The sequence below is a fragment of the Lagopus leucura genome, unplaced genomic scaffold (genome assembly GCF_019238085.1).
Source record: "Lagopus leucura isolate 7727_CA_CO unplaced genomic scaffold, USGS_WTPT01 Super-Scaffold_100004, whole genome shotgun sequence".
Classification (NCBI taxonomy): domain Eukaryota; kingdom Metazoa; phylum Chordata; class Aves; order Galliformes; family Phasianidae; genus Lagopus; species Lagopus leucura.
Window position 1 is genome coordinate 10,791,437 of NW_024962264.1, and position 27,622 is coordinate 10,819,058.

At 39.6% G+C, this 27,622-nt stretch overlaps 1 protein-coding gene across 2 annotated transcripts; it reads right to left on the reverse strand.

The window, feature by feature from the left end:
- Positions 1-254: 254 nt before the first annotated feature.
- OTUD4 (OTU deubiquitinase 4) lies at positions 255-26,595 on the reverse strand. Of its 2 annotated transcripts, XM_042870609.1 has the most exons (22): positions 26,374-26,595; positions 25,541-25,624; positions 22,603-22,653; positions 21,008-21,054; positions 18,395-18,467; positions 17,834-17,915; positions 16,875-17,019; positions 15,361-15,418; positions 14,921-15,035; positions 14,637-14,701; positions 13,348-13,448; positions 12,182-12,306; positions 11,902-12,082; positions 10,696-10,861; positions 9,576-9,690; positions 7,614-7,669; positions 6,988-7,071; positions 6,387-6,525; positions 5,219-5,298; positions 5,029-5,143; positions 4,249-4,289; positions 255-2,848 (listed from the first exon to the last, which is right to left on the reverse strand). In XM_042870609.1, exons 1-22 carry the CDS (start codon positions 26,536-26,538, stop codon positions 1,604-1,606), a joined length of 3,333 nt encoding a protein of 1,110 aa, XP_042726543.1. In that variant the 5' UTR covers positions 26,539-26,595; the 3' UTR covers positions 255-1,603. The 2 variants fall into 2 exon arrangements, with proteins under 2 accessions (XP_042726543.1, XP_042726542.1); XM_042870608.1 differs by having other exon boundaries at positions 5,029-5,298.
- Between the last annotated feature and the right edge of the window lie 1,027 nt (positions 26,596-27,622).

A 27,622-nucleotide genomic window follows, 5' to 3' on the forward strand; every position in this document is an offset into this window, starting at 1 on the left:
GACTCAGTTCACCTTGAAATCCTGACTGGATTACAAAACATCAAAGCCCCCCAACCCAGCCACTACCATTTTGGACAAGAACAGAAATGCAGTTTATGTGGTTTTTAAGTCAGTTTTGCAGCTTGCCTACATCTTGCCCGCTGAGTGTGTACATACAGTCCTACTGCTGTTTACAGGTAGTTCTGTCAGCAGAACTAAACCATGTATCTAATATCTGCAGCAATTTCCAATACATAAATATATTTAGAAAGAAGTTGAAAACACAAACATTTATTTCAATTAGGAGTTTTATACATCACATGCATCTGGAAAGAAATCGTAACTATCACGCACGTTTCCTGATGAAGGGTGTGCAATCACCTCCTACGCTACTATTTACAGAGATATAAAAATATACACAACACTTAATTTTACAGAGCAGAGCTGAGTGAACACTGCACACTGCACTCTTAACGAAAAGTCCCAACTGGAAGAGCAACAGTAACACTGCAAGAGATCATTATAAGGGTCTGAAAAAACAGCATCAGATCTCCGAAACAGTGTAAAAATATAAGGCAGAAGCCATTTTCTTCTGAAGGCTGGAGAAGAGCAGAACACAGACTATCCATCTTGCTTTTAAAAAGTAGTTCCAGCAGTGAGTTGTACATGCAAAACATAAATTTGCATCAACAGTGCAATAACAAAAAGAATACTGAACAGTAGCTCAACCATACAAACTTAAAAAAAGAAAAGTAACGTACTTTTATGCATCTCTTCTCACAAAATATCTAGGATTTGTCAGTGCATTAGTGTTAAAGTGGCATTAAAAAAACTTCTGCTACTGTAACAGATGCAGAATTATCTTGGAAATGCATAGCATCTACATTGTATTGTCTTTGTAATTGTTTAGTTGGCATAGGCACCATTCTACTCACTCCAGCATTAATAATTCTTGGTGGAAACAGCCATTCTTACCAAATCATACACAGCTACTCGACTGCTTGTTTCTGATTTCCTCAAATAAATGCTTTTTAAAATTCAAAAATATACCCTATGAATATTAAAAGAACTATATACAACATACCTAAGACACTGTTTGTTAGCTGGCTGCCATACATGTAACACACAGAAGAGAAACATTCAAGTTTGACAGATTTTTGAGATGAAAGGCCTTTGGGTTGGAAGCATATCAAAGACAACAGTGCAGTAGGCTGAGAATTCCTTTAGCTCAGTTCAGAACTAAGGCATTGTATGTTAAAATATATTTGGTGCAATGTTACCATCAATTTTAAAATCTAGATCACATCAAATGCTGTAATTTGTCACCCTAGTAAACATATATATCCATCTTACATCACAAACTCAAGCCTTTGTGAAAAGAATTCAAACACTAAACCTACATTGTTTTTTTCTAATCTGACATTGAGGAAAAAAATCACTAAGCCAACCAAACCGCAATCTCCGCTAAACAAAAGGATAGGAGCCCAAATTCTCATAGTTTTTACTCACCAAAATTTCATTATATCCTTGGACTTCGCTAAAAGGAAACAGTAAGATTTTAGACTTGTACCTCAAATTGCCTTTTGCGTTTGAGAATTTTCAATTATCCGTTCATCCATTCATTCTATGTTTGATGTCCCCTCTGAGTATCTCCCAGCGTTGCCCTTCTCCTGTCATTCCTGTACGGCCTACCTCTAAAGTTTCGCTGGTACTGGCTGCCTTCATCTCTGCTCCTGCCGGGCGGTCCTTTCCAAGCTTCCTCATTTCTTGGGAACTGGTATCCTCCCCTAGTGGAATAGCCCCATTCCATTCTCGGCCTTCTGCCCCCTCCATAAGTCTGGCTGTAAAATTGCTTGGATCTACCACTTCTCAGCATATCGGAAACTTCATTCTCATCTTCAGAGCTCTCTTCCCTCATTCTTTGTGCCCTGTTTTCTGTCTGTAGGTTACCAGCGCTCCTGGAATCTCTAACTTTATCAGTCTTATCCTTACGACTGTGAACAGTATTTTTCAGTTCATTTTTTGGAGTTTCTGCCAATGGCAGCGTGGTGTTGGGCACCACCATTTGCCTCTCAACCCCCTGTACTTGTGTAGAGCGATTTTGCAGTCCAGCTGTTGCCTGCTTAGCAGGGGAGGCTGAAGTACAAGTTTGCTCCAACTGAGGTGCTCTAGCTGAAGTTTCTTTGGGGGCGCTGCGTTCGCTGCTCGCACCAGCCACAGGGAACGGTATGGCGTTTGAGCTACTGCTGCTGTTAGTCTTCTGAAGCTGTTCCACACAGTTTACTGTAGGAACTGGAGTACTGCATTCCTTAGCCACGTACATGCTTGCAGATGTGCTAGTTGTTGCCTCTTTGTCCTCAGGTGCCATGACAACATTAGGTCTTGCTACTGAATTTTCAATGAAGCCCTGAACTGGGTACCCATACCAGAAGTGAGGAAAGAAAGGAGGTGCTATTGGAACAGCACCTAGAAAGTGACCGTGTCCAAAGGATGGTTGTGGGAACATATTTTTCCCCCTCAGGGGCTCATCATAGTTTGCATGAAGGGCTTGCACTGAATTCTCCGATTCAACACGGAGCTGTCCTTGACTTTCTGACACCTGAGCTGCAGGTACGATCAGTGGCAGTGATGGCGACCTGCTGTCAACGTGTGACATTTGACCATTGGATCTGGTCTCACTCTGAATAGCAAAGTGCCTGTTTGGTTGCGCAGTCTCATTTTCAATCTGCGTCGGTGGAGCCTCCTGGAACCAGGGATTGTGTGGGTACACGGGGAGGGACACGTTTGGGTACATTCGACAAGCAGCTAAATAGGCCTGGTGCAGAGGGTACAGGTAAGAATGAGGTGCCCACATGGGACAGCTGTATGCCTGCAAGGTAAGAAGAAACAAGAACTTGCTCTTCTGAATATGTAGACAGGTAAGCACCACCCAGGTTCTTTATCATTATGAAACATTTTATTTCTAGTGACTGCTCTTAGCTGTTAAGAATTTCTGGGCTTTCGGCATAGTGTTCTCTTTGATGTTTTTCTTCCAAATACAGTTGAAACAGGGACCAGTTATGATCAGTAAGAGAACTTGGTAACACAGCTGCTGCAAGGTTCATTTAAACAAATGAACAGCAAGGCAAAGTCTGCATTTGTCAACTCTACAGTATGACCATAGATGACGAGCTGGTTAGCTCGCTAACACAAACACAGAGGAAGGGAAGGGGCTTGCTACACTATGCGCATGATTTCAGTATTGTCAACACAGCTCATGAGCAACACCACTGGATGTTTTTCTAAGGCAGCGTGTCAGATACACACATTGCAGGTTTTACAGAACACCACACAAAGCTGCCGTTGGCACAAGAAAACAACACTGGAATAGGTAGGGGGTCTAGTTGTGCTATCCGTAGAAACAGTCCCTGCAGCCGACTATCCTGAAAGCCTACCCAGACCCCTTCTGAGGGGAACTAGTCAGATCAATCAGCACGAGCAGCTCAAGAGTGCAGGCATCAGTATGACAGCCTCTGGGACCAAAGCAGCGCACAGAGAACCTGGACGGTGGTTGCCAGGTCTGCCACACAATTTGGTCACCAACTGAAGAACACAACTATTTATCTCAGTACTTTGACCAGTAGATGGTGCTGAAAGCCCAAAATGGCAGGTTAGATCCTAAATAATACAAAGCACAGTGCCAAAATACACATAGGTTTTGAAGGCAAACTCTGCTCAAACACTTTAAATACATCACAGTGGCACTTGCTAGCGACTTCAGCATCTTCCAGTGAACAAAAAGACTTGTGTTAGGTATCGAGTCTATGGCTATCAAATCTAAATTCACTTGGTAACTTGTGCTGAACATCGCCCTTAACCTGAGCAGGTGACATAGACCAGCAGTTACCTTGAAGAGTCTCCACAGGAAAAGATAAGCCAGGTATTTTTACTACAGTGCTTTTGCCAGTACACGGACATTATCAAAGGCAGAGGACTGTTTGTCTTCTACTACTTACTGCTTCTAGAAGAATGCATATGCAAACATATACTGGTTTGCCTGCAAATTTGTCAAGCACAATTTCTGCAGACTGCATATAACCATGTTGGAAGCAGATAGATCTATCATTGTTGAACTGCAGGGTGGACACTGTTATAACTCCAGTTAATAGAAGGCAAAGCACAGAAAGTATTACAAATCTCAAGACACGTTTGAAGTGTATAGCTGCAGCAACTCATCTTCCACACTGCAATTACCACCAAACACAGAAACGTGCAAATTTGAAGAGTTACCTTCACTCCAAGATTGAAGAAGAATCTAAGAATATTCTTATCTACAACAGAAAAACAACAACAATCAATGAAAACTTACACCTGATCCAAAAATTGATCCTTAACATTACATTTCAGTAGAGAAACACAAAAATTAAGTTGTTGCTTGCATGACATTGTTTGATTTATTGTTTTTATATTTTTTTCTTTTATGAGTTTTTTCATGAGTTTCTTTTGGGCCACAGTAAAATAACTGCTACGCAACTACAGTTTAAGTTTCAGTTTTAGTAGCTTACGGAACTGTAATTTTTAGAGTCAGTTCAGTAAATGCATGCCACTGTGCAGACATAGTATAATCTTTATGAGCACGTTCTGTATTTTAAGTATGCTAAAACCTGCCTCCTCTCAGACCAACAGGGAAACACTGAGCAACTCCCAGCGTTTGATAACAGCAGATCTGTTAGGTTCGCTACTGCAAAGGAAATTCTCCAAAGAAAATCCTATCAATTCACAAAACCCAAAGCCACAGCGGGTCAAGCTAAGAACCATGAAATGGTAACAGACTTCTAGGCGTAACCACTTAAAATAACTGCAACATGAACATCCACAATATTAAGACCTAGTACTCTATGCAATATTCCCTCCCACCCATTATATCCTGAAATGACAACAATTACATCTTTGGTCCTACTGTTTGTCTGGATAAAAAGAAGTCTTTTGTTAAAAAAAAAAAAAAAAAAAAAAAAAAAGAAAACCTATTGGGGAAAAAAGGTATCAAATGCAGACCTTCCAGATTCTCACCTTTAGGTAAGTCCTCCCCATTGCTGCACAGGGAGTAAGAGGGTGCAATGGCTCTTTCTCCCTTTTCACTTAAAGGAAATCCAGGATATAGTGGATCCTGATAAGGATTCAGAGTCTGAGGCAAAGGCATTAAGGGCTGGTTAACTGCTTGTATCGACACAGGAACTCCAGCAACTGGAGCAGATGTTACCTGAGCCTGTGATACAATAGAGTCAGGTCCCGTTGCTGGGGCTGGCATCAACGAAGAAGCAGGTATTTGGGCTGGAATACCTAGAGGCAAACACATTTCTGTATCGATTACATATCAACTGCATCAGATTACAAAAGAAAGTGATAGAGGAAAATGAAGTTTAAAAGGACAGACAAAGAAAGAAACAGAAAAGGTACTCAGGAAAAGATACATGGAAATGGAGAGTCGCTAAGTTATAAAAAACCAAAGATTTGATTAAATGTAAAGAATCGTTCTTTTCAGAAAGAAGTGAAACGGTTTTCTAGAAATAGCTCAACCCTTCCCATATTTATTAAAAATAAAAATAAAATACGAACACCAGAAGGAAAGAGAAGCAAGAAAAAAAAGGCAGGAACTGAAGCTTAAACTTGAGTTTTTGCACTTCTCTTTCAGTCCCATCATTTAACCCATTTAACAGTTAGCCCACAGAATATGAGCTGCGATAAGCTGGGCTACACAACTCCGTAACGACAGGGTCAAGTATGACAGGGTTATCATGGTAACAATAGTACCATGTGAACGTGCTACAACGACTCCAAGGATAATTTGTGTACAGGAACAACAGCGGAAAAAATACAGCACCTTACCTAATGAACAATATTGAATTTTACCTAACGTAAATACTACTCCACGTACCAGGAAACGTGCACAGCACAAGAAAAGGCATTAAACTAGTTCTGCTACAAAGTCAGCTGAGCTTCAAAGGGATCTCAGTAGCTCCAGGCACATCAGACCCAGGGCGAGTCCGCAGCAAATCAGAAACTTAGGTGAGACACAACGCAAAACACACAACAATCTTCCATATGCTGACCCTATTCTACTTTAAGCAAGTCTTAAGAACGAGCCCCCATCAAAACTCAAAGCTATCTCATTCAGGGGAAGTACAGCAAGCTGAGTACACATGCCTCTTCCACCTTCAGATAAGGAGTCAAGTGATCTAAGTACACATGCTATCAACGATCCACTAGAATTCCCCCTAGTTTTGAGCAGCAAGTAAATGGCATTCCCATAGGTGCCTATGGGATGTGAAGCTACAAGACACAAGGATTTCTTGAAGGCATTTTCAATTCAGCAAGACAGGTAAAACTAATTAGTTTTAATTCTGATATATGTTAGTATTTCTCCAAACCTGCTGGTCCGTAGGTTGTTGGCTCGCTTGGCCAAGCTGGCACAATGGCTGGTACAGAAGGCACTGTTGGAGGCAAATGCACCTCAGAAAAGACTGGTGATGGTGTAGGAGCTACACTGGGTAAGCATTCTGTCAATTTCTATAATGACAAAAAGATCACATAAATTTTTTCTAAATCAGCATTGTTGGTGAGCCCTATCATGTTTGACTGCTATAAAAAAAAAGGCTTCTAGACTCAAGTACTGTCCAGACCGTCACCAGCACAAGTGCAAAATATCAATGAACAACAAATCAAGTTGCACACATAACAGAATTTGAAGTGAAAAGCACGATTAACTTACAAAATAAATACATGAAATAACCTCTTTCTCAGAAGAGAAAGGATCTATTTTTACTTTTCTATCAAGAGCAGTCCTTTCAAGTTCTTTACTTTGGATATAACAGGTTCCTAACTCTACACAGGCAATTCTAGCATTATCACCATAGAAAGGACCGCACAGTTAAAAGCCATTATCACAACACATACATGCCTGTAACAAAGCTCTCCTTTGCCTGAAGTCTCCTGACCAGAAAACTTTGAAAGCAAACAAACACTCCTTACTTGTTCAGCAAGAGCTGGAGAATCTGTTTTTACTTGTTCCAAAGGAGACGAAGCTTTTGGACAACTCTCATCTTGACTATTCCTCTAAAGCAAAGTTAGAGAGACAAACACAGCTAGTCTAATAATAAGATTCGTGTTTCAAAGAAGCATTCAAAAATATTAAAGCAGGCTACACATGAAGTGGGCTAAGAACCCAGTCAGTATTACATTAGTGTAACATTTTACTCACTGGAAGGACAGCAAAGAATAAAAGCCAACAAGAGGCCACAGATCTTCACTTCAGAGTTCATAATCTGTCAGCACAGTAGCAATTAACATCAAATCTTCTACGGTCCCAATGTATTGAAAATACAGACTGTACTCAGCAATTACAAATCTGGATTTGTAAGAGCTTGATGGCCCAGATGTGGAAACTCAGATTGTTAAGAAAGTCTGTAAGCATCTGTGACAAGGGCTGAGGAAAGCTGATGGCACGACATGCCTCAAATGTGGAAAGTATTTCACTAAAAGCTGTAAAGCAGCAGCAGCAATCACAGCTCTAAAGGCAGCTATTGATCTGATAATCACATATCAGAGAAGCAATAACATTAAAAGAAAAAAATATTTGGTCTTGTCTTTGAGATTACCTCAGATGAATTTGGCTCAAGCTTCTGACTTAAGTGGATCTGCCTGGAATTTGACTCTGTAACACCAAGACATAACCTAGTAAATGAACCATGACACCATTTACGGCTATCACAAGTTAAGCCAGTTCAATTTTGTCTTTCCCAAGTTCAGCCTTCAAAACAAAACCCACCTCCATCAAGTAATACTTCAGAAATCCATTTTTACTAAATATCTAGTGACCAGTTAGGGCAGTAACAGAACAGCTAGCTCAAACCCGGGTTTTCAGACTTCTACAGGAGTTTTTGTTTGTTTTAAAAATCAGTGCTTCTTAACCATTTTAATGATGCCAGAGGGAAGCAGGAAAGAAAACAGAGCCGTCATCTCAGCTCAAAGTCACATCATTTGTCCTAAATTCCTCCTAATGACTTGAACCAAAGTCCTGAAAATGTCCGATCTGCATTTCCGTATGCAAATATTGAGAGAAGACACAAGTTTAGAAGGTTTCATTGGTTCCAAAGATCTAGAAAGTTTTCAGACCAATGCCTAAAATTTAATTCTTTGAGCACCAGCAAATAATTAGTGAGGGAAGAGGCTGGTGAAGAACAACTTGGCTTAATCTTCTTATGTATGATCTGTATAGACTATTTATGTTCTAGCTTTTGTTTCAGTCTGTTTCACACTGCTTGTCAACTAAATTCATGCACATGTGTTTGAAATTAGCTGCTAAGCAGATTTTTTTTTGTTGTTTTTTTTAAACCTCAGTGTGTGGTACCATCATTCTAATAGACAACAGTGCAAATAAAACCAATATTGATTATAATTACTACAAATTTCCCGGTACCAACAGGAATCTCAAAATACTGAGAAGGAAGTAATTGTTTATTCCTGTACAAGTTTTCGTCTAGTTCCATAAGCAATGAATCCAAAACATCACCAAAAAAAAAAAAAGGAGAGAAAAGGTGACATGGCACACACTACAACTAAATCCACCCAGAGCATCTTCTACACATATGTTCTTTTTGGCATCACATATGAAACAAGTGGTAAGGCTTTTTTTAGTAATGAAAAACAGGTAATGTCAGTTCTTGTTAGATCATTTAAGAAGGTACTTGATGTTCTAACAGGAACTAAATGGCACAAGTACCATAAATAAACAACTGTGCCTTTTCCCAGAGATAAGGGAACAAAAAAAAAAAAAAAAAAAGTAAGAAAAGAACAGCTTCTAAGAGAAGGCTTGAGCTGGAGTTTTATCTGGTCACAGAAGAAAAAACACCACAGAAGAAGCTAAGGCCAAATTCAGCGTTCAGCCACAGCAAAACTGACAGGACAATAACATAAGATACCACTGGCTGCATTTAGCAAAAACTGATTAACTACCTACTGGCACCTACAGCTTTCTTCTACTACTGACACATTCTTCTTCCTCACAATAAAGGAAAAGCTTAGAGTCAGTGCCAAGAAGTTAGGGCGTGTTTAAACACTTGGGGGAGGAACTCAAACAAGTTATGACTGTGTGGCAGTTCTTACATAACAGGTTTGGTTTTTCGGTGGTGGGGTTTTTTTGTGTCACCTCTTCTGCACAGACTTTTCTCCCCCTTCCATACCATCGTGCACCAATACTCCATCACACCACATGTATTATTTTTACCCTCTTTGCTCTTAATTTACTCCGGTTAAGCACTCCTAGTATTTCTCCCACTGGCACTTCCTGCTATACTCATTAGCATTTCAACAGTGTCTAATTTAATTCAATAATCTAGGTTTTCATTTCCCCAATTCATCTTCCCATGTACTACAGAAACACCATCAAGGAGCTTACTTCTCTCAGCCACACTCACAAGCCTTGACCTCAGCTTAGTTGAGAGCTATTACTTATAATAATTTTTTTCTCATTACTTAAACTGATTCAATCTTGAAGTCTGAAACTCGGAATAAATAAAAGAAAAACAAGACTTGATCTGTTTTGGTTTTTTTTTTTTTACCTTTATCTTTCTGCTCTTCCATTTCTGCTGTCCACTTGCTGTTTCTTTTCTCATTATTTGAGACCTTTTTTGGATTATCCACGGTTTGTGTAGCAGCCTGACAGACTGACTGATTCTAAAGACATTGACAAAAGCAGAAATGCAAATATATTTTAGAAGCTCAGTGACACTTGGCTGTCATCTGGTGTGACACTATCAGGCCTTTGTGACAGGTATATTTATTTCAGTAATATGCAGAAGAAGGGAGAAAAGCAGTCTTCATCAGTATCAGATTCATTTCGTTCATTACTAAATTGTGCTTTAAAAGTGTTCATGTAATTAACTTACATGACAAACTAGAACTGATTCTACTCAAAGAATTTCTACTTTAAATTGTATCCTTATCTCTACAAGATCTGTTTATTCCCTGGGTGCACAGAGGCTTGTGCACTTTAAAAAACCCACATCAACAGAACAATCTATTAAATCTAAAGGCTATAATCTTCCCTCAGACACTGACACATGTACTAAAGCCATCCTGGTTCTACTGCAGAAAAAAGAAAAAGTCTAACACAAAGCATCTGCATTGCTACCACGCCAGGCAAGTTCTCAGGCTAAGAAGAAAAGTCACCTCCAAATAAAACATTTTGATGCAAACTGAATCAGAAAAAGGCACCTAGAAGTCTGTGACATAAACTCAAGCACCACAGAGCCATTTCACTGAGCTTTTTCTCAGTATTAAACTGAACTTCAGAGAACGTTTTGTCCTCGCATAAGATTTGATCCCACTATTTGAAAAAATGCAATGGGTGAGTAACTGTAGGGGAGCATAAAGCACTGCAAACATCAAAGGAAAAAACAAGACAGAAGTCCATGGCTTCAGAAGCTCCTATTTCTACTGTATTTATGTGCTTAAAGAGCTATCTAATGTGGATATTAATAATGCACAAAGGAAGCTACTAATCATAGTCCTCATATGGAACGCATGTTGTAGATCTACACATTGCTATGCAGAAAGTGAATGTGAAGAAAACACCTCTAACAAAAACACAACAACACTGAATCAACAGTTACTAGTTAAGAGTTCATGGACAGGTATGGAGAATGAGTTAATCAGTTACAACAGAAAAAAAACACATACATTGGATAGGGCAGGAAAAGCTTGTTCATCCCTCTGCTGGATCTCATAAAGAGAGCGGGACTCTTCTATTGCCTGCTTCTCCCTGCGTTCCTCTGGGGACAGGCCAAAGTAGTTACAGTCTCTTCCACCATGGCTAAGATCCTCAGTTCTCTCACGGTCTGGTTTTCTATAAGGGAAAAAAATGAAACATTTCATGGAAGTATCAAACGCAACGCAAACTCGTGGTTTAGAAAAGCAGAAAGCATGAAATTATACAGAACTGCACGTGTGATTCTACATATACCAAAACCCTTTCCACCTATTGCAGTTACCCATATTCAAAAACTTTAAGGAAATGAAGGTGGGTTTTTTTGTGCCTTCTGAGAACTGAGCAGCCCCATAACAGCATCTACAACTGTGCCAGAGAAAAAACAATAAGCAAAGGACATTTCTGTAAAGACAGAAAATTCATAGTTTTTAACAAGTGAAGCATCACTGCACAAAATTGACACCACTGCTGGAGCTTCCTGATCTATTTAACTAAACCTTTCTGGATACTTTTGCATTTGGGTTAAAGGAAGAGGTGCTCAGCACGTTGCACGTGGGAGTCTCCAAAGACAACCCAGCCTCACTTATTCCACAAGAAGTTACAAGAGAAGGTAGAAAAGAATAACAAAACATATCATTAAGAGTTTGGTTGTATACAAAATACAAGTCTTTAAGATAAAAGGAGAGTGGCAACAGTGAAAACAGCTGCAAGACAAACCCAAAATGGCCGCTTACTAACAAACACAGGCAAAAGAGTGTTCTTATTCATACTTCATGTGATCAGTCGTAATATGCAGCAGTCCTGTTTAACAGGAAGAAGCTGAGGGAAGATCTTAGCTATGCCCAAGACCTACATCCAACCAGGAAAAAATAAACCTTCCAAGAAAAAAACTACAGTTTCAAGCACAGCCCTTCTCAGTGAAATATTGTTACTCAAGAAAAAGATACATAACAACAAAATGAAAGTAGAAGCTCATGATAGCAACAATTCTGAAACAGCTTTGGCAATGAAAAAAATCTTTTCCTATGCTCATGCATATTTATACAGACTCAAAATACTTCCTAGGAATTCAACAGCAACGTGTGCCAAGAGTATGACAAAAGCACCTCAACAGGAACTAGCGTTCCAAGAAGTGTAGCTGGAGTTCAAGATAAGGAAATTGTTATCTGTAGTTTTACCTTACAGCTTGGGAAGAATTCCTGCCTGGAGCTTTTTGCTCAGTTGAGGTCTGATGAGGTTGAGGCCCAGAACATACGAACTGATGCTGCCTGGTTCCCACAGTATGCTGAAGTCGAGGAGGTAGTGCTGACTGGGGTTTTATTGACTTGCTCTGATTCTTTGGCCCTCTGCAATCTGCGTCTGGGAAAAAGAAATCAAAACATAACTCATTATTTTTCATCTCTCTAGGACAAAACATACGACAAAGATTCCACCACAGAAAGGCAGGCATAGTCCTACCAGGCTGAGCATTCTGCCCCCACGTTGGGAAAAACTTTTTCATCTTCTTCCCTGGCACAGTGTTCCAGCCCTCCATAGGAGAGGCCTGTGGAAGAGGTTTAAGGCTCTTCAGTGACACAGAATGCCTACAAAACAAGGAAAAACAGAGGGAAAAGGAAAATATTTAAGACCAGACTTGGGAATACCATGCATTCACTAAGAATGGTGGATCTTTCTGTTTTTGATAACACTGCATTTACTGTCCTTACTTCTTTTCTATTATACTCAAGCACTATGTACAACTTTTTCCATTTTTCAAACATTCCCTTGTAAGGTAATACAAATTTAGCCCGCATTCAACAGCACGCAGATGTCCTACAGTTATTTTCTTTCCCCCTGCAAACAGGAAGCACACCTCGATTCTTGTGAAGTTCTCAGTTTTCTTATAGAAGGAAATTCCATGAAATTAATGGGGGATCTTTTTCCTTCCCCTATTTACCCTGACTGCATTTCCTGTTCCCAAATGACACAGCTACACATCACACTCGCTGATTTAACATTTTTTCCCCAGAAGAATCACAAAAATTACAGGAGAGCTCAAGAAGACAGTCCGAAATAAAAACAGAAAGGATGCTCTGCCCCCACTGCCCCCTCCCCCACAAATAACCACCATCACCAATTTTAAACAGTTTAATTTGCCCTAAGGTACAGTGAAGAGCTTCCACTTAACTAAACAACAGCTTCTTAGAAACGAGGAGGAGCTACTCAACCAACAGTGAAGTTAAGCAAACTGATGGGCCTTTTCATATAAAAAGCTTGCCAAAAAAAGCTAGCAACTGATTATCAATCACAACAAGCAACATTTAAATAGGAAAGTGGGTATCTATTTAGAATTAGAGCTTCTGCAAGCAACACTATTAAGATTTTTTCTTAACAAAAAAAACCATAATGCTAATACGGTCACTGACTTCTTGCACAAGTAATATACAGAATACAATGCACTAAAGAAAAAAGACTGCAGTGACAATTACTGTACAACTGCCCTCCTTTTTTTATTTAATGTATTGTTTTCTCAAAAATGTTTCTGCAGTGCTGCGTCAAGTAAAGAAGCAGGTGCCCGTGCTGAAAACAATTCTGAGTGTAAGTAATGCTCTGGCACTCTTTCCCAAAAGGAATTAAGCACTTACTTTGCTCCAAGCTCTTCTACAAATACAACAACTGGCCCGTTCTCAGAGCAAACCTCTTGAATATGGGCATTATAAAATTTCCCATTATGGTCTAAGCGCACCTATGGAAAAAGAAATCGAAAAATAAATAAAAATAAAGAGCCTAAGCTTCGAAGAAGAGTAATATTAAAAATAGATCTTGTCCTCTGGGCAATAAATAAATATAAGTATATATACTTATATTTATATATATATAATATATATTGCCTCTGGGCAATAAATAAATATAAGTATATAATATAAATAAATAAAAGACCTGAGAAATAAGAACATGCCAACCAGTAAATGCACCAAAATCCAAATCTTCAATCAACATAAGTTCTTAAAACACACACACACACCACAGAGAGCTTCCCAGGTACCTTTACTTTATGAAATACGGCTTTCAAAACTTCACAAAACAGTTCAGAATTAGCTAGTCCATCAAGAATTTTCAGCCTTACTGAAGACACCGTCTCTCAGAATAAATCCCAAACCTTTTCCTTGCTTAAATCCAGATAGAGAAACGTCATTCACTGACCTCACTGAAACTTAGTTTCATTCAGAACATAAAGAACGCTAATTATTTCAGATGTAACTTTGCTTTAAAACTCTTTCTGAAAACAAGAAAGAATTGTTCAGATGTGATAAGAGTTTTAACTGTCTAAAAAAAAAAAAGCAAAAACAAAAAAAACCCCAGACATTCTAGATGCTTAACATTTTTGTGTTAAACATAAAATAAGTTTATCAATGAATGTCCTGCTCGAGCATTTGGTTTTCCACTTGTATTAATTCAGTGAACATCACTTTTCACTGCTTCTTAAGTTCTTCTCCCATGTGTTTACTGTCTTACTGTGTACATACCAAACAGGAGAGAGAGGTTAAATACCAGAGCTCCTTCTACTACTACTATCTCCAACTTTAAGTCCATGCCACACAGGACAACTTCAGGGTCTAAAACAGAAAATCTGTAGCCCATCCTATTAAGCAGTAAATAACCAACCCTACATAAGGCTTTCCTGCTCTTAGGCAGAGGTTGTTCTGTTGCCTGCAGGAGGAGCTTTTTCATTGTGTTTCTGGGGGTTTCTTCTGGGTGGTGGCGGTGATTTTGCTGATCAATTAATTGTTTCTTACATGACACACACATACTCACAAACTGCTTGCATGTGTCAAAATAATTGAGATATACATCCCAATGGTTAACAAAGGGGGAGAACTGACATTACCGAGACATTTATGTTTTTCTCCAACTCCAATTACGTAGTACTTACTTTACATTTATCTCCAATTGAGTATTGCATGCCAGCAGCAATAGAGAAATCTTGTTTTTGCTGATCTGTAAACAGATTGGCAGTAACATACTGTTAGCTTAAATACACTAAAAGAGTGACTTTAATGATACAGTTAAACTAAAAAGCAGCAGTCCAGGCTCTCGATCCACACACTGACACATAAGAGAAAGACCACAGCCAGAAATGAAACTATGACTGTTCAAAAAAGGCTCTGCTTCCCATATCAGCTTGCAAGAGATGGAACTTAGTATGCAGTTACTTACCCCATTTGGATTGGAGCCAAACATCATATTCAACATTTCTGTAAACCAGTGGATTGAGTGATTTAAGAACTTTCTTAGGCAAAAACAGAGTGGGATTTCCACTGCTCTTAAGGTGCTGTATGAAACAGAAGGAACTGTTAAGGTGGCCAATTAAAACAGAAGCTTACACTAATAGATTTTCAAATCACAGCATTAAGATTCCAAACTTAAATATGCCAAAAATACATAAAGCATAGGAAAGTGTTAAAAAATTAATTCAAACAGTGCTCTTTTAACCATACCAGAACAAAATTAAGAAATGAACAGCAATACCAAGTAGATTTTAAAATAGTACACATTTGTACAAGTAGAAAATCAAGATTATATCACGAACATGACCAAAAAACCCCAACAAATCAGAATACCAGTTAACAGGAGAAAAAGAAATCTTAAATAAATACCTTGTTGCCAGAAAGAGACTTCAATCCATTCACATCAACAATTGTTGTAGCTTTACTTCTGCAGAAGAAGAAAACGAACAGTGACAGTATATTATTAGTAAGGACTAAGCAAGAAATGTCTCTGAAGCTGAGAAAAATACTGAGGCTACCATTCTCTTCATATTTTTCTGCACTACACATGGCGTGCAACATCTTTGTTTCTTAAGATTAAAAAGCTAAGTCTAAAATAAGATTTACATTTCTATACCACAAGGCCAAAACTAAGACTTCATTTTTGTAGTTCAAGTCTCAGGAAGCCTATCTTACACTAAGACACTTAGCTATTAGTTTAAATAAAAAAGAAAGATGAAGGTTGCAAGGGAAAAAATTTCCTCTAAAACTTTGCAGTTACATAAGAAAAAAAAGAGCAAAAGAGGCTGTCAGAAATAAATGATGTCATAATTCATTAGTTAACCTGGATCAGACAATCTAACTTACTTTATTTTTCTACCCTCACATTAATGGAAGTGTTAGACAACTGTCAGCATTAACTCCTCCCACAACAGCACAGCTGCTTACATTTAAAACAGCGTAACTGACAAATTAACACTTATAAAATGAAAAAGAACTTCCAAAAAACTAGGTGAGGCAACAAGATAAAGTAAACTTTAAGACAAGCAAAACAAACCCTTAAGACTTCATACACAGGGCAAAATGTTTGTAATTGAGACTAAGCAGATCAAGATTCACACAAATTAGGTCTTGCATCGACAACATCAAGTGAGGTAGTCTCAAGTGAGCACATGACATCCACTTATAAATGTACTACAGAGGTTAGCAGCATATTTGCTTATGAATCCCAATGATAGAGGATAACATCTCTGTACATGAAGCTCAGGAAAGCTCTAGCATCAGAAAGGAATGGAAAAAACTTTCCACACCGACATTTAGCTACAAAAACTGCTCCTCTACAAAGAAATATGTTGTATTTTATGTGGAAACATTCCCTATTTTTCTGCCCTTCTCCCCCCTTCACTAAGAAGAAAGAAAACTCATGTCTTCCCCAAGACTTGGTATTCTCTCTGTCAATTTCCATCAGCACCACAGCATCACAGGGGCTTCTGGAGATCAACAAGTGCACGCCTCTGCTAAAGCAGATTCCCTACATTACTAGTAGGAGAGCAAGGCAACTAATTCTCACGGAGTTTACCGCATCACACTGGCATGCTGACAATTCTCCCCAGGAATTATTCTGCTTTAAACAGGAAGAGGGACATGTTCCTATGGCAGTTCTCCAATATGCAATGAGACCTAAAGGTAGACTGCAGGAAAAACAGACTAACTAGGTCCTTAGTTACAGTAAAGACCAGATAGGTAATTCTTTCAAAGTTCTAACCCTTCCTCTTTGTTTCTCCTTGTTAATTCTTAAATGTTTTCAACCCTGTTGAGTTCTGCTATGCACATGAAATTCAGAAGATTTGTTTAACATGTATTGTGTCCATATGCATGTTACAGCAAGTTCTAAAATCATTTACCTGTAGCTGTCATCCTCTGAATCTGAAGCAGAAAATTCACTGCTACCATTATTTTCCTCTGTCACACCAACAGCACTAAGTTCTTCTATAATTTTCTTTACATCTGTACCAAACACCTTCTCATACAGCAACTCATAAAGAAGAGCTGGGGAAGGAGACAAGAAAGTAGTAGAACAAGATCAGTTATGAGGTAAATGAAGTTTTACACCACCACTACACAGGAGTCTGAAGTCACTGAGATGAAAACAAGCATTTCTGAAGCATTACCTGAAACAGTGAAGTTGTTACAAGTCAAAACAGCAGTAGCTACTGTAGTTTAACAAGCATGCACTAAGCTACTAACAAGCAGTTCTCCTGACAGGCAAACTGGGTCTTAGTCTTGCAACTCTGTATATGGGCAGGAATTTCAAAAAGCATAGAAATTCCTGTATGGGAGGCCAAGGGACCCACTGAAGCCAGCTGGAACCTCTGGGCATTACTCCACTCTGTCAAGAATAACAGTAACTTATGTAGACAGTTATCTATTCATAGTCAACTCCCATGATTTCTGTAGAAGTTACACATGCAAGGATAATTTTTAAGTAAACAACTAGTTCACTAACATCATCTGAAATACAAAATTAAAGCCTAAATGCTGACCAAAGACAATTCAATAGATTATAAATCAGTATACCACGATTTTCTGTTCATGTCAGAGCACCCGGATAAAGAGAGGCAGGTAAGTCTTCCCCTCTGGGTAGTTAATTTGCAATCATGAATCAAGAACCAAGGCATAGGAAGAATCATACAATCACTGACAATCCAAATGGAAAATTAAGCTCCAAGAGAATGATAATTCCATAATAAGCTCCAAGAGAATGATAATAAACATTCAGAAAGGGCCTTTTCCCTTTAACTGAAACCTGGATTATCATTTCCAGTAAAAATGTGTGCTTTTAGCTAACCAACATAATACTTACACTGGCACAGAGCAGCCCTTTCTGAATACTCTATGGGATAAACAATATCATAGTGGTTTCCATTTGAGAAGCATAGCAATACCTGCAAAAAAGAAAAATGCACATACTTTTAGGTAAACGAAGAATCACTCGATTCTTCATATCAACAGTACCTTTAAACTCAAATCAATGTCTCATTATATTTCAGGATCTCAAAATAACAATAAAACAATCCAAAAGTTTAGTGGATGTCTTTTGAATAAAAAAAAGTTGGCTGAAAGTCAAAAAATAAGGCCAACATAACTATGAGTGGGAATCAGTTGTAAATTGATTTTTACAGTTTTAAGCTACTAAGAAGATGCACCACTCACCAAATACAGTGCAGCTAAATTCAAATGAGCCACATATACTAACAGAATCGTTGTCTTAAATAGGCACAGAAGAAATGGTTCAAATTGAATTATCTCAGTATTTGTGTTGACTAATAAAACTCATGTTATATTACTTGTTAATTAAAGTAGCCTTCATTCTGATTTCACTAAGCACGTATACACACAAAAAAAATATTAGCGTTATTTTAACCTTATCAGAAAAGCCATTTTCAGTCACGTGTGAAGGAGAAGCATTTGGTTCCCGATATATTATGAAATCTTTCCTGAGGGGAGGAAAAAAAACTATGTAAGATTTCATCTAACAATCAATAAGAACAGGAATATTCAAGCCAACTACAAAGGATATCTATAACAGCAAAAAATACCTATTAGAAAAGAATATTGAAGATGAGTGGACCTTTCACTGGACAAAAAAGGACTTCTGTAATGCATTTGCTCTCTCAGGAGAGATTCAGACAGAAAATATTTATATTTGACGATTCCAGTCCTAGTCTTACTCTCCAAGTGAAATTTTTGTGCAATACTTCATCCCCTGTGATGCACCACAGCTTTCTGTCACAGACACAGGAGCCTGTGGTACACTTTACTCTTAGCTAATAACATCACAGAAGAGATTTAACATGGATGCAATTATTAACGACTTGAGTAAGTTCTTAATTTTAGCCTTTTCTACCCCTCACCCACCACAAACACTTCAACTTACTGCTCTTTTTCTCTTTTTCTGAAGCAGCAGTAAAATCTTTTATCAATTCCATCTTGCCAATGTTGTCACACAACAGTTGTGACATAATTCCTTTTTGATTGTTATGTTATTAAAATGATTTATGCACCGTTCTGAACATATTTGCATCTTCTTCCATTTGCCTCGATTTGGGGCATAGCACACCATCCCTATAGCCTTCCTATAACCAGTAAATTGCAGGTTGGTGCATTGCTGGCCTATACTCATCCTGAAGCACATCAGCCCAGCACGCTGTCACAAAATGGGTTTAGAGAGCTTTTTTTCTGTCCTAAGCCATGACTGCTTTCCAAGGTGAAATAACTGCTTCATTATCCTTTCAATTATTAAAAATACAAATGAGCCGCTGGGCTTTGACAATATAACGCAGAATTTACATTATGCTGCATTTAGAATTTAAATTCTATATTTAAAATTGTTTTTACAGTCTATTTAACTAGAAAGCATAATGAAGCGGAAATCAAGTGACAAGGGAAAATTCACAACTGATATTGACTTGATACTTGCTCTCCTACTATAAAGCAATCTCTGTCACATCCCAAGATTTAATTGTCCTTTCATCCAGTCCTTCCTTTGCTCAGCAACCCATCACTTCCTTCAACAGCACCTTCTCTCACAAAAACTTAAGTGTAATTAATCTTGCAAAAAGACTATGTATATACACACATGCAGTTTATGGATCTAGGGGGAAAAAAAAAAAAAAAAGCAAGCCTTTGTACCTCACCTGAAGAACAGCAATTCTGAGAGGAAAATAACACCAAAGCTCAGAGAGCCACCCGCCTCAGAGAAGCGACTAAAATTTAGAACATAACCCAAGTGGTGCTGTGACAGATCTGAGGAGTGGAAAAGGAGCCAAACCTATCGATACTGCACTTCTACCTGCGCTATACAAGTCTGAAACTCTCTCCCTTTTCTACCTGGCATGGAACAGGAAACTTGCACTTCTGCTTTCCTTCCATCTGCCAGCCTGCAGTAGAAGAGGAGACTCTTTCACTTGCCCTCCATCACCTTTTCTGCATTCCTAGAGCTTCTAAACTGCCTTTTCAATGGAAGCCAGTCTTCCCAAAACAAAGCACAGCAGTCACACACACAGTGCAAGCAAAGATACATTTTTGGGCAATTTCCTGCTCACTTAAGTATCTTAAAGTAATATTTAACTCCTTTGCTTCTTCTCTCATCAACCATCTCATCAAGAGTCAAAGTACAAAAGCGTCATTAATTTACAGTTAGGATTCTGCAATAATGAATTTTCTAACTAGTTTATGAATAGCTATAAGATGTTGTACATTGCTCACTTCCTTGCATGGAAATTACAAAGAAGTTACAGATCTTCAGCATATTGTTTTACTCACAAAACAGCCTATATTTTTCTTATTTAAAGGTTAACATGCAAGATAATATTTACTTAAAACTTTAGCACCTGGAAAACTGCTCTTCACCAACAGGAGCATTTACCTTGACACAAATACTAAAACATTTAAGTTCAGCTCAGGCTACGGTTGCCCTATTTTGCCTACACTGTGGAAAAAGGAAAATCTACAGAGATGAGAATAAAAGATGCCACGTGAACTTGGAAGTCTTATCCAGCTGCACGCTGGGGGAGGTATCAGAATGGCTATCTAACATATAGCCTACCATACTCTTTCCATCAAGCCACTCCACAGCATCCGAACTGAAGCAAATAAGAAAAGGGTGCATATCACAGCTTAGTAATAGGTTTACTATCAAACCTTCATGAGAAATAGGGAGAAATGTACTTTTAACAGAAAAGAAGACAGACAAAGATAACAAAAATACAAACAGCATGACACCACCCACAATTACATCACACAGGTGACATGGATGACATTAATGCAAACTGTTACTCAAACTCCAGGCTAAAAGTCGTTTTAAAAGCTCACTTCTCAATTCCTCTTTAATACCTTGCCAGCTGCAGCTTTCCAAGCATATTTGTAATTTTCTGGACAACTAAGATGTAACAAACAATTCCACTTTTGGTATTCCAACTGAGTAACTAAAGCAACTGAACTGACATCAATAAAACACACTTAAGGGTTGTCTTACTTGTACATAAGTGAAAGGGCACTTATTTCTACTTGTCCAACCCATTCCTGTATTGGAGAAAAAAAAGAAAAAAAATAAGAAAATTAAGCCCAATCAAACACACAAATATTACACTTCTTCCTGAGTAGATAAACAGGTAATTATTGTCAAATATAAATCCACTGACACTGAGTCTGGAGTTCAACCAAGGTAATTTGATTGTATTCAAAGATCTTTTGAAATAACACTTGTCCCAGTAAGGCTCCGAGACAGAAACTGGAGGCCTTTTTTTCCAAACTAGAAACTGATCTGTGTGAAACCTGAGAACTGAAAACAATGGAAAATAGCATAATTTACCATTTGGTACAGCATATAGCCTCGTTACCCAAGCAACAATGCTATAAATTAAGATTAAAAATCCTTGGAAAAGCAAAGACAAAAGAATAGGTTAAACATCTATTTTACTCTCTTCTTCCATATGTTCTCAAAGTCAAAAAAAAAAAGTTGAAAAAAAAGACTCATCTGATGAGCTGTCTTCACTAGGAACGTTGTAGTAGCAGGGAAAAAAAAAAACCAACATGCTTTTATTTTGGCACGGAATGCATGTAAACACACTTTGCAAAATCCACAAAGTTCTTCAGTTTCCTTCCTATGTGTTGTACTAGATTGTTCTCTTTTTTTCCTCACATTATACAAGCTGTTATCTCTTTAACTTTAAGAATTAAATCAATTGTGCACCACATCAGCTGTCTTTTCACCACCTAAATCTTCACAGTTTTACTCAAGGCAGGCTTAAAGAAAAAGCTGATCGTGCTGCTTCTTGCGTTTTGTTGTTGTTGTTTTTTGTTTTAGAGGCTTCAAGAATTTGAATACAATTTGGGGAAACAAAACATTAAATGGAAGCAAAAAAAAATCTCCCAAATATGTACTCTTTCGTGAAGCATAAAATATGTACACGGGTCACTGCCAGAAGTAATGCCTCCTATTCACTTCCATGGAAGCTATAAGAGGTACAAGGAGCACAGTAACACTAAGCTAGAGCAAAATCTCAGGTATAAAATATCCTTCTCAACACATTCCCCACTGTGAGCTACGCATTTCCACCAGCGATGGACAACTCTGCACTGCATTCTGCACTTGTAAAAATCGGCACCAGCAAAGGTGCCCCACCATCATCACTGCTGAAACACACCACCCACCCCCTCACTGTGCTCACATCCCCTGTTTGGTCATAAACATTCAGCAAGCACTGATGAATGTCAATGGGTGCCTTTTTCCCTGCATGGAGGAATTCAAAGACAGCCTTTGGCTTCGTACCCACTTCCATGTCAGATGCCATTTTGCCTGCCCCTCTGCTGCCATCTGTCACAGAGCAACAGCACAGATTGGGGTACTGGTGGGAAGGTTCAACCTTACTCCCAGACCACCAACGTCTGCAACATCATGGGCCAACATAATAAAATGAGAGGCACTACCCTCAGGGCAGCCCTCACATAATCAAAAAACACATATTCAAAAAAATCCCTTAAGCTCAGTCCAAAATATGTGCAACAAAACCATGCCAATTACCAATAAAGATAAGAACTACTTTCTATTATAAGCCAAGATTACCATACCTGTGGATTTTCCAAACATTTTAAATATTCTTCAAATGGCCCCTCTATGAACTGTATTGGAAAAAAAAGGTTAATTTTAGTAGTGCAGCATATGGATTCCCCCAACCTAAGGCCAACTGCACCAATGGCAACACACCACAGGAAACTTACAAGAACCCAGCCCACAAAGCACTCACAATCACACAGAATTACGTAGTGATTAAAGGAGGGGAAAAAAAGTCAAACACACGTCTGCGTTCTAGGAGACAGTCACATGAACAGTGTCTGGAGATCTCACACAGTGAAAACAAAAACAAACAAGAAAACCCAGCAGCCAAAGAAGAATCCAGTAGAAAAGATGCTGTCAAATAGATGTTTATGGCACGCACAGCATCACAAACCAGAGTACACGTGAGCTGATTCAAGTATCTTGTAAGAAACTGGCAGCAATCAGACAGAAACGGGGTCACATTTTCTGTAGCACCTGTACATTAGGCAGGCAAATCAAGAAGTTTTTCCCTTTTTTTGTATCACTTCAAAAGTGCTTTTACTTCCAGTGTAAGAACGCAAAAAACCAGACAAGCCTGTAAGCAATAAGCTAAGAATATAATCCCCCAGCTGTGCTTCACGTGCACAGAGAGCAAAATTACATTTGTCAACACTACGGAGAGAAATGCTGCAGAAACAGAGAAGCATTAACTTCCACCATCCAGCCACGCTGGCCAGCAGAACGGCTATAGTTTAAAATTGCTACTGACAGTCAATCTGCTTAATTGAGCTGAACTTTAGACCCAGGAGCTAAAAATAAAGTCGTCCCCATTGTGAACTTAAGATACAGGCAAACTAGCCTCTTTGCCTATACAGATTAAGAAACAAGGTGATAAGAAAAATGGAACGGAATTGTGATATTCAAGTTCTGCTTTTGCAATTTTGAACCAGACTCTGACAGCACGGTTCATAAAAACCATCAAAAAGCCTGGCTAACATTTTTAATTTATCTGAAACAAACCGATATGAAGTAAAAGATCCATGAAACAGCAGCATCAACAGTAGTGGTTAGGTGTGTTGAAATAAAATAACCTAATGATAATGCATAAAGGAAAAAAGGAAGAGCACCAGAAGTTCTGACAGAAAACAAGAGGTTAAAAAAAAAAAAAAAATAGTGAAGAGAAGACAGAAGCAATCAGTGACAGATCTGAAAAGATGAAGATGAAATGGAAGACTGAGTACAGTCACCTGAAACTTTGGTTATTGCAGGACTAATGCAAGAGAGGCAGAAACTGAAGGTGAAATGCTTACAATAGGTAGGGAGGAATTTCACTGAGGAGCACCAATAAGCATTCAGTAGCACTTAACCACTAAGGCACAAGATGAGGGAAGTCACAGAAACATGGGGAAAGAGGAATATATTTTTAAGAGAAAAAAAGTGAACAATAACAGCATTTCATAGACAGAAAGCAAAACGTACAATATGGGAAGCCAAGGATATCAGCAGAGCTGTGGCGAGGTATCTGAGAGAACACGAACACTAAGAAACAAGAACAGATAAAAAAATACCCCAACGTTGTACAGGAAACAGCTATTTTGAAAAGCACAATTTCGTTTTTCTTCCCCAAAGAAGCTTTTCAGAAGAACCACTGAGGTGGTTAGAGGAGATCACATCACTTGGGACAAGTCGGAGGAAAAAACCTAAAGCAGTGAGATCCTGCACACAGGGACACTAAAAGTTGGGAGGAGAAGGACAAAAACAGCAAAAGCAGCTAGGGCTGAAAATGAAGTTACTCAACTGGAATGACAAAAGTGGGGAGGAGGAACATGCAGTTATAGTCAAGAAAGACTGCATTTTGAAGAACTTCACAATACTGCATGGAAACAAGTTTAAAGAAGCAGTTTTGGAACAAAAGGATCAAACAATCAGCAGAAATGGCAGAAGAAAGGAAAAACAGGAAGAAGGATCTAAGAGTTGCAAAGTCACGAGAGGGACTGGACATCAACAAATCCAATTGTCCTGGCAAACACCAACAGGTGAGTCAGCATCGCATCCTCTTGGAGAGATTCACTCTAATTTGCTTAAATCCTCCCTGACCATTTCCACATCACTAATAGGGATCATTTACATTTGAGTACAGGGCATTTTGCCAGAAATTACAGCATATATACGCACTCATCCCTTTTTCCTCTCTGAGCAATGTGCATCAAAGACAGCTTTCTTAGTGGTGTCTGGGTGATTTTTAACAGAGAAAAAGAGAGGCAAGCAATAATCCCCTAGTAAGAAACGCTCCTACTATGGCTACCCTCAAAACCAGTTAGATAGCATTACACTAAAATATAAAAAGAAGCACCACTGTTTATTACTATTCTTTTAAGAGGAACTAAAAATAGATTTCACAACTGTAGCATTGATGACACTGGCCAAATATACACCAATATCTATATGACATTATTTTATATCCAGGGCTGACGGAGCTTTTTGTTACAGATGTTTAGGAAAGGGGTGGGGGAATCACTATGGCAACGTATAATAAGCTGCAGACTTGGAAACAAAACCCACCAGCCTCATCACACAAACGGCTCGTATACTATAAAAGCAATTAATTAGCACAGCAAGAATATTTTGTGATTTTTATTAACTTAGACATCATTCTAAAATAAAATTCAGATTTTAGTCTGCTGCAGACTGCAGAGCTTAAAAAGCTTTACTTTGTTTTGTTTCTTTAAAGGAACACTGGGGTTTCCACTCTCCCACTCACGTCTGCCCAGCCCAAGCAGTACACAGGTCTTTCTCCAGGTTTCAGAAAACGAGTTACTACCACATACATGCCAGCTAAGGAAAGGCACTCGTTTCAAAAAGCATCAACTAGTATACAGCTACAGTCAATACTCTCAAACAATATAGTTAAGAAAAAAGAATCAGGGAAGATTTTTACTGAATGCTCACGAACGAACCAGAAATACTTACTGCTTCAAACTTCTCCCTGTGTTTCCGAAGATAGTCTACACAAGCCATCCTAACATCAACATGCCGAGACTGAGAGTGTAACACCTACCAAAGGGAGAAAACAAAACAAGTGAGACCAGTGCTTTTGATTTTTGGTAACTGTCCATAAATAATTAGTGACTCAATCCTACATACAGGCTTAGAGATATTCTAGTTTTAGCTTGAAGAATATTTCAAATGTTTAGATATTCAGTAACAATATCTCAACTACGCATCCAAAATTAAGTAAATGCAGAATTCACGTACTCATTAAATTGAAATGTTCAATTCTGTGTGGACTCACTAAGTGAAAGGAGTAGCATTTGTTGTCATCGTTCATCTGAAGCAAGGAATTCAATTAGTTAAAAAGTGAACTGTGTATAATTAGCTCAGGCATTTCGACTTCTCTCTCAGAGCAAAGCACCACAGCTCCCACTGCTGTTTGTTTGTATTTAAGACAAGATGACGCCGTCGCTTTTTTTATTAACAGAAACACGAAACGGGGGGGAAGGGAACGCAACAGGAAGAAGCAAAGCTAAATTACTCACAGGGCTTTTGAACTCCTTCCACTCAGCTTGTTCTCCTGCAGTCCCAATACAAGGCAGCTGCACCCAAAAGCTGCAATCTGACAAACGCTCCGCGGCAGCAGTAAGGGGTCAAAGCTTACAGAGTAACACGTGCTGCGCACACGCCGCACTTCTCTCCCCCCACCAACGCAGCAGTATTTTTTTCTCCCTCAGCGCTTAGCCTACGCTTGTCTGTATTTTAGAAAACATACGTTCACGTGCAACAGCTTTCTTTAAGCAACTAGTTACCTGCTCCGCCACAGCCCTGAAGAGACACGATCCATCCTTGGCAACCTTCTTCCTGTACAAGCCCTGAGATCTCAAGTAGCAGTCCATGGACGCGGCCGCGGGAGCGTCCGTTCCGCCGGCGGAGCAGCTCTGCTCGCCGCCGCCGGGCTTAGCCGCCGCCTCCATGTTCAGTGGTGCGCGCCACGGGGACAGCCTGCGCGCCTCCTAACCCCACATGGCAGCCCGAGCGCCGCGGAAGGGCAGCAGCAACCGGCGGGGCCCAGGGGCGCCGGCGCGCAGACACCCGAAGGAGCAGCGGCGAGAGGAAGCGCAGCCGCCGGCCCCGCGTTAGCAACCCGCATGTGGGAGCCGCGGAGAGAAACGGGAAAGTTTCACGGCGGGGTCGGGCCGCGGGCCGCGGGCACGGCGCGGCGTCGGGATCCCGGTCCGGCTTCTCCCGGAGCGACGACTCCCGGCGGTCCCGCGGATCCGGAGCGCAGCCGGCCTGCGGGACGGAAAACAAAAGAGAAAGGACATGTGCGAGGAGGGAAGGCGGAGGGGAGGCGGGGGGAGCGCAGCCTGGAGTTTATTTTCACTTTCAGCCCGGGCGCTGCTGGGAGCGGTAGTCTCGGAGGAGGAGCGGGCGCACCCCGGCCCGCACCCTGCCGCCAGTCGCTGGGGGCTCAGCCGGCACCCGGCTCCTTCCCACCCCACCCCCCCCCATCCACTCCCATCCCACCCGCGGGTGTGCTTTTTTTTTTTTCCACGGACGGGAAGATAATAGTTTTAAATGCAGCCACGTGCGAGACAGTAAGTCAAAATGGTCCAGTTAAAAACAAACAAACCCTACACCGTAATGAAAAAGCAAAAAAGCTAAAAAGCTACTTATGATCAATGCTTTCAGCACACTCACACCACTCTCTTGTGCATATTGCTGTTAACAGTAAGAAGCTACTTCAACAGTAAGAAGCTACTAATGCTTACTACAATCGCTGGACTACATTTTGATCAGCCCTACAAACAGGCTTTGGTGCACAACATCTGACACAAAAAGAAGCTTCCCAAACACGTGAGGATCCTTTATTTTTCACAGTGGTTGTGTAACTTCCCTCGAGGGAAAGCTTGGCACTAGGACCAACTGTGAGCAATTTCCCTTTAGCTTAAATGAACCAAATTTGATGCAAAAAGCAGTGAATACAGAAGCGATGAACACTCTGGTTGTTACTCTTAGCCAACAGAATAAGGCTTGAGAAGGCCACAACTTGAGCTG